Source organism: Phascolarctos cinereus, unplaced genomic scaffold, assembly GCF_003287225.1.
Source record: "Phascolarctos cinereus isolate Bilbo 61053 unplaced genomic scaffold, phaCin_HiC Scaffold_4;HRSCAF=312, whole genome shotgun sequence".
Lineage (NCBI taxonomy): Eukaryota > Metazoa > Chordata > Mammalia > Diprotodontia > Phascolarctidae > Phascolarctos > Phascolarctos cinereus.
The window spans coordinates 254,275,515-254,287,980 of NW_027555847.1; the positions used below are offsets into that span (position 1 = coordinate 254,275,515).

Sequence of the window (12,466 nt, forward strand, 5' to 3'; positions counted from 1 at the left end):
CCACAGGCCTCACCAGACTGCTTAAGGAGTCCATGCACAAAACAGTTTAATCACTCCTACCCTGAGGTAAGAAAGGCTGAGATAATATGAAATCAGTCAGAAAAATCTGCTATAACCTCAAAAGGTTTCTTTGGAGCACGTTTGACAGCGTTTCTTGGGCAGAATTGAACTGATTAAGTGCTGATTAGGTGTCCTGTCCTTCATAAGTAAAATTATGATATTTGACACAAGGAATGACTGAAGGTTTCCAGGGACAGAAGAAATGACCAAAGAAGATTTTGAAAATGCAAAGTCCCATGTAAACCATATATGCATGCATTTTGGTGATAGGTAGATCTGAAAAAAGCAGCAAGAGACCTAGATGAAAATTTCATCCATCAATCTATCAAATTAAGCTATTAAAACTTTTTTTCCCTTAAAATTTAATATTTTTTCCAATCACACGTAAAAACAATTTTTAACTTTTTTTTTTTATAATTTTGAGTTCCAAACTCTCTCCCACCACCCCTTGCTCCCCCTTCATTGAGAATGCAAGCAATTTGATGAAGGTTATACATGTGCAATAATGCAAAACATGTTTCCATACTAGTTATGTTGTGAAAGAAAACACAGACAAAAAAAAAAACCAAACAAGAAAAATAAAGTAAAAAAACAAAAACAAAAACAACAGTATGCTTCAATCTGCATTCAGATTCAATCAGTTCTTTCTCTAGAGGTAGATAACATTTTTCATCATAGGTCCTTCGGAACTGTCATGGATCTTTGTATTGCTAAGTCACTCACAATTGTTCATTGTACAATATTGCTATTACTATGTACAATGTTCTCCTGGTTGTGTTTACTTAATTTTGCATCAGTTCATGTAAGTGTTTCCAGATTTTTCTGAAAGCATTCTGTTCACCATTTCTTACAGCACAATAGTGTTCCATCACAATCATATACAACTTGTTCAACTGTTTCCCAATTTATGGGCATCCCCTTAATTTTTAATTCTTTGCCACCACAAAAAGCTGCTATAATTATTTTTGCACATATAGGTCCCTTTTCTTTTTTTGGGGGGAGGAGGGAGAGAGATATCTTTGGAATACAAACCTAGTAGTGGTATTTAGGCTATTACAACTTAAAACTGCACTAAGACTTTTGGGACATCCAGTATAATTTTATACATGTGCTTGCATTTGTGTCTCTGTATTTATTACAGTGACAAAGATAAAGAAAAGCCAGTTAAGTTCCCAGAAATTAAAGGAAACTAAGTTAAATAGGGAGTGGTCTTGTCTTTTATGGTTACTCCTCCTTGTCTACTCACTTTCTGGTCACTTCTCTGCTAATGGGGTTCTCTAGTGTAATTCTCCCTAAAGGGTATTCATGCTTTGGCCTCTAATTACTTCTTGATCACCTCTTTATCTGATGTGATGGGGCTAGGACTCATTTGAACTTTATTCTTTGTTACTATTAGCACCTCCTCTTGTATCCATCTCTCATTTAGCTTGATGTCTATGGTTAAATGCATGAGGAATGATTATAAACAAATTTAACTGAAAATTTCCAGTAGTGCTTTCCAATATGGATGGTACATTCTCACAAAGCACTCTCCAGGTAGATCAAAGAATTTCTAATGTTGGAGAAGGGCAGCTCAAATGAAGCTTCAGGAGCATGTTCCAGATCAGCAGACAGAAGAAACAGTAACCTCCATGTAAACGAGTACTTACATAGTACACTGTTATGGCCACAATGCCGGAGAAGTATCTCTAGCTATGAAGGTAGGAGATTGACAAAAAAGCATCTTCACTAAATTGGCTTCACTTTCAATGGATGCATTCATTTAACTGCCTTCTCTATGACACTACAGTCCACCAGTAACACTGAAAAGAAGACTTTTTTGACAATTAGGGAAATAATACAATGTGACAAACCTGTTGATTATCTTTCTGGAAGGCTTGAACAAAGCATCGTGTAAATACTTGTATAATAGTCAATACTTCTGATGTTCCGTTGGTTTCCAGTAGTGCATTCCTAATCATTGTAAAATCAAATTATGACAGGTTTGATTATTAAATAAGTCACACTGGCATTAACTGAAGAGGGGAAATCGTGAAAATATTCTTTTTATGCTTTGAACTACTTCAATTCATCAGATTTCCTAAAAACTTCCTAAAAATCCTATTAAGCATAGCTTTATTTCTGTGCTTTTTTTGTAATTCATGACAAGCTTTATCATATATATATTTCAAGATCCTTCATTCAATTAACAATGATGAAAAGACAGGCAACTTTAAGTATTACTAACTTTATAAACTGAGAAACAAAACCCAAATAGCCAATGTGACCTGCACACAAGTAAATAAAAAAATCTAAGTGAAGCAAATAGGTCTTGGATGACCAAGTCTGTTGCCCCGATACAGCTCCTCTATTTTGAATTCCTTTAAAAAATGAACCACTGTAAATATGTATAATCAAAATAAGAAGTTGCCTTTAATTAGCAGTAACATTTTATTATTTCTAAAGGCATGTGCCTTTATCTAAAACATCAATCTAATTCACAACCACACTCAAAAGGTTTTTTTTTCTTTTCTTATTTAAAAATTTTCATTTAGAATATCCAGTCTTTATAAGTGGGATCTTACTACCATTAGATATATCAGCTCCTTTGTTGAGGGGCAGAACTTTTAGAAGCAATATCCAATGTCTTAACTATATTCTGGAAAGTCAGTTGATCCATAAATGATTGTCTTTAGATACTATAAAGGTGATCAGAAATGCCTACCCTCAGTTCAAGATGTCAAAGTAACCATCCCGCCCTCCCCCCAAGTAAACAGTAATAATCTAATCATGCCAGTGATCACGTGATCTCTGCAATTTATACTGGAAGACCTAATTCACTTTCCAAGGAACTAAGACAACTAAAACTTAATTTTCCTATTAGCAGAACATTCTGCAGAAATACAGCTCATGAATTTTAAGGTTATACACATGGCTTGTTTTCCTTTCAGAAGAATGCTGTAACAAAATCAGCACAATTATGGTCTGAAGGTTTTTCCTAGACTTTAAATCAGCTCATAATGAATGGTTGGCCCCCATGTGGTGAACTGAACACACTGCTTCCCAGTATTCTAAACTGAGAAACTCCCATAGTGAATTAATCCAATACTGCTTTGACACTTATCAGTAGAATCACAAAAGCAAATAACAAGACAGACATCTTTAAAAAAACCTTAAGTTTACAATTCAAAATTCAAAATTTCTGTTCTGAATATGATTATTTCCTGTATCTCCTTTGGATGTATTTTTCTCAAAAAGCTAGTACAGAAAAATATTAAAAGGACTTAAACTCTAAATGTCAGAAGTCTGAAGTTATTTATTCTTGTCAGTCATTGAAATTTAGTTTTAAAACTGACTGTTTTAGATTAAGTGACCAAAAAACATTAAATGACACTTACCGAAAAATTTCATCAACAATTCTGAATATGCTGGGATGGCAGGCTGCTTGAGGCTATAAGAAGAAAAAAATAGCAACAAGAAAATAAAAATGACATCAACAATCCATTATCATTACCAAGGATATGGATTATTATATTATTCCCAGTGTAAGAAAAACAGCCTCCTGAGCTAGATAAGACCAAAATCATGTTCTTTTCTAGGCTAGAAAGGAGTAAAATAATTATTCAGTGACTCTTATGATGAGAAGAAATGAGTACTCACTGGCTATCCTCCCCAAAGTTAGCATTTACATTTACTGCTTTACATATTTGTTTCTATTTTACTTGCTCAATTAGATTATAAACTCCTTGAAGTCATGTGTTCTATTTCTTTGAATGCAAAAAGAAGTCTAGCAAAGAACTCTGCACTGTGGAAGCAAAAGGCAACCAGTCACCCTAGTGATTAAAAAAAACAAAACAAAACAACTTTGTGGTTCTTCTAACTAAAGTAATTTAGTATGAAGATGAAGTACTGTATTTCATTTGTATTTATTCTCTTCATATTTAATTAACATATACTTATGCATGTTGTCTCCTCTGTTAGAATGTAGGGATTTTTTCATGGTTTTGGATCACACAGGAGAGTATCTGATATATAAGTACTTAATAAATGCCTGTCCATAACACTAATGTAACCTTAGAGTAATATGATACCTAAGTGAGCAAGTTCTTTTAGAGGTAACATCTCACATACACTTAACAAGGCCATTATTCTGTGACTAGTGGTATCACCAGATTAAAAATGAAGAACTTGACATATGAAAGGGTTAAACTAATTTGCCTAAGTGAATTATATTGCAAGTGGGACTCAAATCAGTTGACAACTCACAGCAGCATCCATATGATTATTCGGAAGAGAAACTGCATCACTAAAAAGAAAAATTTTCAAAGGTTGTATCTAAATTATTACCACACAAACTTTATTGGCATGTGGTACATATGATATAAATATTTTTTAAGTCCTAATGAGTTATAAATTATGTGACCTTCTCTAGGAAGCATTTTCCTACAGCAGCTTAAAAAAAAATCTCAACCCTAAAAAAAAAACAGCCCCCAACTAATATAAATGAACAAAAACTTTCCCAGTTTCCAGAAGCCAGAACATTGTTTCTCAAGTTTTTTATTTTTGCTTTTGACCACACTCTAAAAAAAGAAGGTACCTCATTTCCACAAGCATTTCTACTCATTTTATTCAGTTTTAAAATCATGTTTTCAGTTGCCGCATTGAACATATGCCATCTAGTGTTCATGAGCATTCACAGCCGGCTGCTCAGGAATGAGGCAAAGAGGTCTCAGTCACAGGAGTCTCCAAGCAACCTTTGATAAAAGGGCCACTCCCTGATGTGTTGGTACAATATTTGGTTTTGACTGTTTTAAGAATAGAGCCTTATGACTTCTACGTCATAATTCTACACCTTAAAGTGATAATACCCAAATTAAACTTTTTTGTCATCTTTTTCCTTGTTCCTACCTCCCATAGAACTTAGCATCAATATAAAAATGACTGTAATGTTCTATAATTAAATTATCTTCTTAAGAAACATCTGGCAAAAAAAAGTTAGAGCTATGAAATATGAAGAGAGCCAGATTACTTTCTGAACTCTAACTTCAGGCAAGTACTTTAGCTGTCTTTTCAGTTTCCTCATATGTAACAGAGATGCCAACATTTAACTATTATGTATGAAGTGTTCTAAGAATATTGCAACCTTAATACATATTTTGCAGAAAATTTATCACAGAGTTTCTCAGGATCCCTTAAACAAGAAATGTTGGACTATAAAAATAAAACTGAAGGAAATATATCAATAGTATATTCATTCCAATACATCAAGCATCGATTATTTCATTGATGTGAGTGTAGTCTCCACTAAGCAAGATCATGGTAGATGACCAACAGGAATTGCTATATCTAACATAACCATCCCATGTTAACCAACATTATGTTTCTGAATTTATATAGGCTGGTTCTTAGAACTGACATTGTCAGTTGACAGGCCTACACTAAAAATCTTTCCCCTTGGTAGGAATGGCAAATGATTTCCACTGGCATAACCTTTAAAAACCCATGGTTACTTCCATGCCATGTTGAAGTACTGGAGTTGTTGTTGTTGTCGTCCTTTATTTTTGAAGAAGACCAATGACGTCACAATGTTGAAGTCAGGGTATGGTGTGCTTGGCTGTGGCTGTTCAGTCCAACACGAATTCAGAAGACACTACCATAGATGGGGCACAAGTGGTTTGTTAGCACATTTAGAGTGGAAGTTGTAGATTTGTACAGCTCACATTTCTTCTGTTTCTACAGTTCTGCTTTGCTCATGGAGTACAGTACCTTCTCTGACATGGGCACGCCATGCTGGACAGACCTGTGCCAGCGTTTCCCATTCCCAAGACATCTTGAGAATGTCCTTATACCACCACTTCTTCTGACCACCATTTGAATGCTTACCTTGTGCAAGTTCTTCATAAAATAGTCTTTTGGGGAAGCATGCATCTGGCATTCAAATACACGGCCAGCCCATTAGAGCTGCGCTCTCTGTAATAACAGTTTGAATGCCTGGGCATTCAGTTCTACAGAGGACCTCAATGTCCGGTGTCTTATCTTGCCAGGTGACCTTGAGAAAATTGAAGTGGAAGCAGTTCAGTTTTCTGGCACGGTGCTGATAGATTGTCCAGGTTTCACAGGAAAACAATAGTGTAGTCAGAACAAAGGCCCTGTAGACCTTCAATATACTATGCAGCCTGATAAACTCTACTCTCCCACACTTCCCTTTGGGGCTTCCCAAACCCTGACCTAGCTTTGGCAAAGCATGTATCAACCTTATCACATCTATGTGGACATCCCTAGAAAGTATACTGCCAATATTCTCAACATTTAAAATTTCTCCATTTGTAACTAATGATTCTATATGGTTGGTGTGATACTAGCTGAAGAGGAACTCTGTTTTCATGGCATTGCTTGTCAGGTCCAAATTAGCATAGGTGGCAAAGAATTCATACTCTGTTGCATCTCAGCCTCAGAGGCTGAGTGCACAGTCATCTGCAAACAAAAAGTCATGTACCAACTCCCTCTCCACTTTGGTCTTGGCTTGTAGCCCTTTCAAGTTAAATAATTTATCATCAGTTGGAAACTGATCTTGATGCCATTTTCATCTTCACTGAAGGTGTCTGACAACGTTTCAGAAAGCATCATGCTGAACAGCATGGGAGCAAGCATACAATACTGCTTTACTCCACTGGTGACTGGGAAGGTGTGACAACATCATCCATTATCGAGAACCTGTGCAGCATGTAGAACTGGCATACAATAATGATGAACTTCTCTGGGCAACCAAATTTTGTCACAATCTTCCACAAGCCCTCACAACTGAAAGTATCAACAGCCTTTGTCAGACTGACAAATGCTATACACAGACCTCTGTTCTGCACCTCATATTTCTCCTGGAGTAGTTGGGTAGCAAACACTACATTAACTGTTTCTCAGCGCTTTCTGAAGCCACAGTGGCTCTCAGGTAGATAACCACCTTCCAGGTGAAGGACCAACCTATTAAGGAGAGCTCTGGCAAGAATCTTGCCAGCAATCACCCTTCTGTGATTGTCACAGGACAACTTGTTTCCTTTTCTTTTATTGAAATGGATAATGAAGGGATGCTGAAGCTCCTGGGGGATGACTTTCTCTTGCCATATAATCTGGAAGATTTCAGTCAGCTTCTGTATAAGCAATGGACCCCTATAGATATCTGCTGGGATGTAAACAGTGCCAGGAGCTTTGCCACTCGAGTGGAGGTTGATGGCATTGGGTACCTCTTCTTTAGCTAGCGAGGAAGTGATTACAACCTGAGGCATATGATCAATGGCTTCAGCATTGGTTGATGACAGTCCATTAAGGACACTGTAGAAATGTTCAGCCCATCTCTCCAGGATTATGTTCTTGTCACTGATCAGGGTGGCTCGATCAGTACTGAGCAGTTGAAATGCACTAGAGTCTTAAGCCCATAAACAGTCTTCAGGGCATCATAGAAGCTCTTGAGACTACTGCTATCAATATAGAAGTGAATCTCTTCTGCCTTCTTGCTGAGCCAAGAATCCTGTATCTCTCTAAGCTTCATCTGCACTTAGTGAGAGAACTCAACAGGTACCATATTCAGTTAGCAGCCCTAAGTGAAACAAGGCTGGCAAATAAAAGCCAGCTTACTCATCCTCTCCAAGGTAAGCCTCACATTCAGGAAAAGTGGTGGCTCCAAACTCAAGATTACTGTCAGAAGACTCAACATTAACAGGCTAGAGTATTTCTCCCTGTGCGAACAATTTATTGGTGACTTGGAGAGAAAGCTGAGTCAGCACACAGTCAGTATAGTGGAGTAGAAGAGGAGTGAACAGCTTTCAGAGACCTGGTGTACAGCACCACATTTGCTCATCTGGGCCAAAATACCTGTAAACATCAGGACTGGTTCAATGAAAATGATGGGGTAATTCTGTAGCTACTAAATGAGAAATGAAAACTCCACAGGGTTTATCAGTAGGATAGCTCATCTGTTTCCAAGAAGGCAGCATTTGATTTCATCAAAAGCAAAGTACTAGAGTAGGACTTTACTGAAGAACATATACTCAGTGCGGAAAAAAATCACGCTTGAATAGAAACATATTAATGAGTTTCATTTATGATTAGTAAAAGTTCTTCCAGAGATTTGTTTGTACAAAATATTCCAATAGAAATGATTTGAAAAGATCAGTACTTTTAGATGCATATAGATCAATAAGTATGTTAATCAATCGATAAATATTTAGTAAGTGCCTACTATCTGCCAGGCACTGTGTTAAGTGCTAGGCAAAAAGAGGCAAAAGCAGACCCTGTCCTCAAAAAGATTATAATCTAATGGGGAAGACGACATGCACACAAATATATACAAACAAGCTATATGCAACATAAATAGGAAATAATTAATAGAGGGAAGGCACTGGAATTAAGAGGGATCAGGGAAGGCTTCCTAAAGAAAACAGGATTTTAATTGGGACTTAAAGGAAGCCAGCAAGGTCAGCAGTAGGAGTGGAGGAAGGAGGAAATTCTAGGCATTTCTTGGAATTTCTTGTTCATGGAATAGCCAGGAGACCAGTGTCACTAGATCGAAGTGTTGCAAAGGTAAGAGGGGATGAAGTTATGATGGGCTTCGAATGTCAAATAGCATTTTGTATTTGTTCCTAGAGGTAATAGGAAGCCACCGGAGTTTACTGAATTTGGGAGCGGTGGGGCGGAAAGGGTGACATGTTTAGACCTGCATTTGAGGAAAATTCCTTTAGTGGCTGAATGAAGGATGGATTGGAATGGGGAGATACTTGATGCAGGAAGACCCACCAGCTGCTATTGTAGTAATCAATGTGTGTGAAGTAATGAGAGCCTGTGCTAAAGTGGTGTCAGTGTCAGTGAAGGGGGCATATTTGAGTTATATCACAAAAGTGAAACAGAGGCTTAGCAACAGATTGGATATGAGGCAGTAGGAAATAGTGAGGAATCCATGATGACTCCTAGGTTATGAGCCTAATGGAGTTGTCCTCTATAGTAATAAGGAAGGTAGGAAAGGGGAAAGATTTAAGGGGAAAAATAACTACTTTGAAATTTTTCTTAAACTTAAAATGGTGTAGTATAATAAGTACTCAACTAAGAGTCAAGAGTACTGGATTATAGTAATGGCTCCTCAGGCAGGCTCTGTCACTAGCCTGCTGTGTGACTCATACAGAGTAGTAGGGCATTTAGCCCCTCTGGGTCTGAACTTCCACATTTGTAAAACAAGGGAGTTGAATCAGATCATCTCTAAGATATCTTTTAGCTATACTATCTAATTATTCTTTGCTTTGGTTTCAGTGTGCTCTTCTAGTTAACCCAGTTTCTTCTTTAAATGTTAAGAAAACCACACATACAGCCTATAAGGAATTCATTTACTATTAATATAATTCCCAAATGGAAGAATAAGTTCACCAAATATATAAACTAAGCCTATGATAACAATAATCAAGAAAACAGAAATCAAGAAAATAAGGTTCAAATGGTTCATTTAATTCACCAAAACAATTAGAACTTTGCTTTCCTCTATGTAATGCTTTGTAGTATGATAAACATCTGCCCTGTTTAATTAACTTCAATATTTTTTAGTGTTTTCAAATGGTGTAATATCCTCTCTGGTTTTCTTCTTATGCATTTGTTTCTAGAGAGGTCCTACTATCCAAAACTTTTGACTTTCAGCTGTTCACAACCTATGCCTATGATTTTTTTAGTTTCTTAAAACAGATAAGCCTTCACGAGGCAGGGAAAAACCTACTTAGTCATTGTAGAAGTTCAGATTTTAAAAACAGTTTCTTTTCTGCTGCCTTGAATCTTTGGACAGATCTTTCTTATTTGCATCCTTTACTGGCCATTTTGAAAATGAAACTCTTCATGTTCCCCAAGCACATCATTTAAGGGTCAATGACTTCCCTGCTGTACGTTCAAATGCATCAGGGCCCATGAAGTAGTCTGGTGACATCAAATCACAAAAGCAAAATTCAGGCTACTTTTCACATTAGCAGAATTTTCATAAAAGTCTTAATTGAAGTAATGGTGATTTTTATGTGGAGATCAAAGCTAATTTATCGAAATTCACTCAGTACCTTTCACAGAATCATTAGAAAATATATGGAGAATATAAAACATTTCTGTATTTTTAAAAAAATGTTCAAACATAGATATGTTCTCAGGATTATCAAACAACACAGAGCTTCTGAATTGTATTTTGAATTTCTAAGAATTAAGCCATTCTCTTTTCCATAAAAATAAAAGAAAAAGTAGCCCTTCCTATTTCCCATCTGCAAGTCTGTTTTTCTCCATCCCCCCAAATCTGCTGCTTATCAAGATATTATCTTCTCCATATGGCTTAACTATTTTCATTTGTGAACTATTTCAAATCTAGTTGAGGATGTAATAAAGAAGTTGACTCGATTTTCATTTCCTACTTCATAACCGTGTATCTGAAAAGGAATGTAGAAAGATGACAATTGAGTCCATTTAATATTTATTAAATGCTTACTATGTGCTAGGCACCGAGAACATCTATTCACTCATCATTCCCTGCAATATGGCTTCTGTCCCCACTATTCATCACTGACTTCATAACTAACATTGTAATAGTTTCTTCTCAGTTCATATGCACTGATATTTCCTTCCTAGCCTACATCCTCCCACTGGTATTGTTTCTTTCCCTAATTTCCATAGTCTTATGATTCTTTTCTCTCTCCATTTTCCTAGGATTATATTATTTTTTCTCTTCCTGTGTAAAAAGAAAAAAAAAGATAGGTTATTCCCATCTGAGTTAAACGGAACATAAAAAGATGACCTAACCTCTAATAAGTGCTGAATAATCCTGTTGTATTTGTACCTTTATGTACATGGGTGAGAGAAGACGACCTGTTATTTTTTCTACATCCTTGAGTAACACTGATTCCTACACTTTGGAGTCCATGTTTGTTTAGGTTGGTAGGTCACATGAAAAGAGAATAGTACATGACATGGTGAAATCTAAGGAAAAAATATTTCTACCTTTTCTATCATTTTTGATACTTAGTTCTCAATTTCAATTTGCCAAAGGCAAGGCAAAAGGCAGCATCCTAGTAGTGGATATAGATCTTACACATGGAGGTTATCCTCCCCACTCCAAAAAAAATATCTCTGGATTCAAACCCTGCCTTTGGCATATACTTGCCATTTGACCCTGGACAGGTCAGAAAACTTTTAAGTGCTCTAGCTAACTTTCTAAGTTCCAGAGAATATGCCAACCTCATATCAATGAAACCTCAAGCCCATCCCCTATAGTTATTCTATGTTCAAGTGCTAAAGATAAGAAGGGAAAAAGTTCCTTCCCTCAAGAACACTACATTGTCCTAGGGGGATTATAATACATACAAGAAGAAAACAACAGGTAATTTGAAGAGGAAGAGGGCATGCCTGGGGAGATTAGGAAATCCTTCACAGAGTATATGACACCCAAGCTATACCCTGGAAGACAACATGGACTTTGGAAGGTGGAAATGAGGAGGGAGTGTCTTAGGAGGAATGGTCTATAGAGAGGCACAGGAATAGAAGGTAAGATGCTGAGTTCAGGAACAGTTAGCAGTTGTATTTGGCTGGCAGAGGAGTCATGTGGAATGTGTACAAAGGTTGGGTTAGGTTAGTAAGGGTTTTATAGTCAAGATAAGTAGCTTGCATTTTAACCTAGAGGCAGGAGGGACTCAAAATTCATGACCTGGGAAGTGACGTGATGAAACCTGTACTTGATGAAGATTATGTTGTCAACCATGTTGAGAAGCATTTGGAGAAGAGAGAAATTGAAAGCAGGAAAACCAATTAAAGGGCAACTATAGTCATATAGGCAAACATGAAGAGATTTTGTGAAGGTAGAATCAACAAGACATGGCAACTGACTGATTATAGGAGAAGGAAGAATTGAGGGAAAAGGAAGAGAAAAAGCATTTATTAGGTATCTTCTATATGCCAAGTACTGTGTTAAATGTTTCACAAGTATTCCCTCATTTGAGGCTCACGACAACCTAAGAGGTAGATGTCATTATTATCCCCATTTTATAGTTCAGGAAGCTAAGGCAGATATAGGTTGTGACTTGTCCAGAGTCACCTAGCTAATGTCTAAAGGTAGATTTGAATTCAGGACTTCCTGACTCCAGACCCAGTAACTGGAGGATGACCACAAGACGGTGAACCTAGGTGATGAGAAAGAAGATAGAATTTTTGGAAAAAAAGTAAAATTTAAAAAAAAATTTGGAGGAGAAATAGGTTGGGGACTGGGAAGGAGAAACCAATGAGTTCCATTCTGGACAAGCTGAATTTGAAATGTCTACCCTGGTGAAGATGGTCTAATAGGTAGTTAGTGATGGTGGATTGGACCTCAGGACAGAGATTAAGGCTGATTATATAGATTTAGAAGTCAGCTGCATAGAGACGCCAATTGAAC

General features: G+C 36.8%; 1 protein-coding gene across 2 annotated transcripts in view; it reads right to left on the minus strand.

Annotated features, from left to right (window-relative positions):
- FANCC (FA complementation group C) overlaps positions 1-12,466 on the minus strand; it is a 206,777-nt gene that overhangs the window by 38,749 nt on the left and 155,562 nt on the right. For both annotated transcript variants that reach the window (XM_020971702.2, XM_020971701.2), the window contains exons 9-10: positions 3,438-3,490; positions 1,914-2,013 (exon numbers count right to left, since the gene is read on the minus strand). In XM_020971702.2, coding sequence (XP_020827361.1) covers positions 1,914-2,013; positions 3,438-3,490 — 153 coding nt within the window. The remainder of the gene's footprint in view (positions 1-1,913; positions 2,014-3,437; positions 3,491-12,466) is intronic.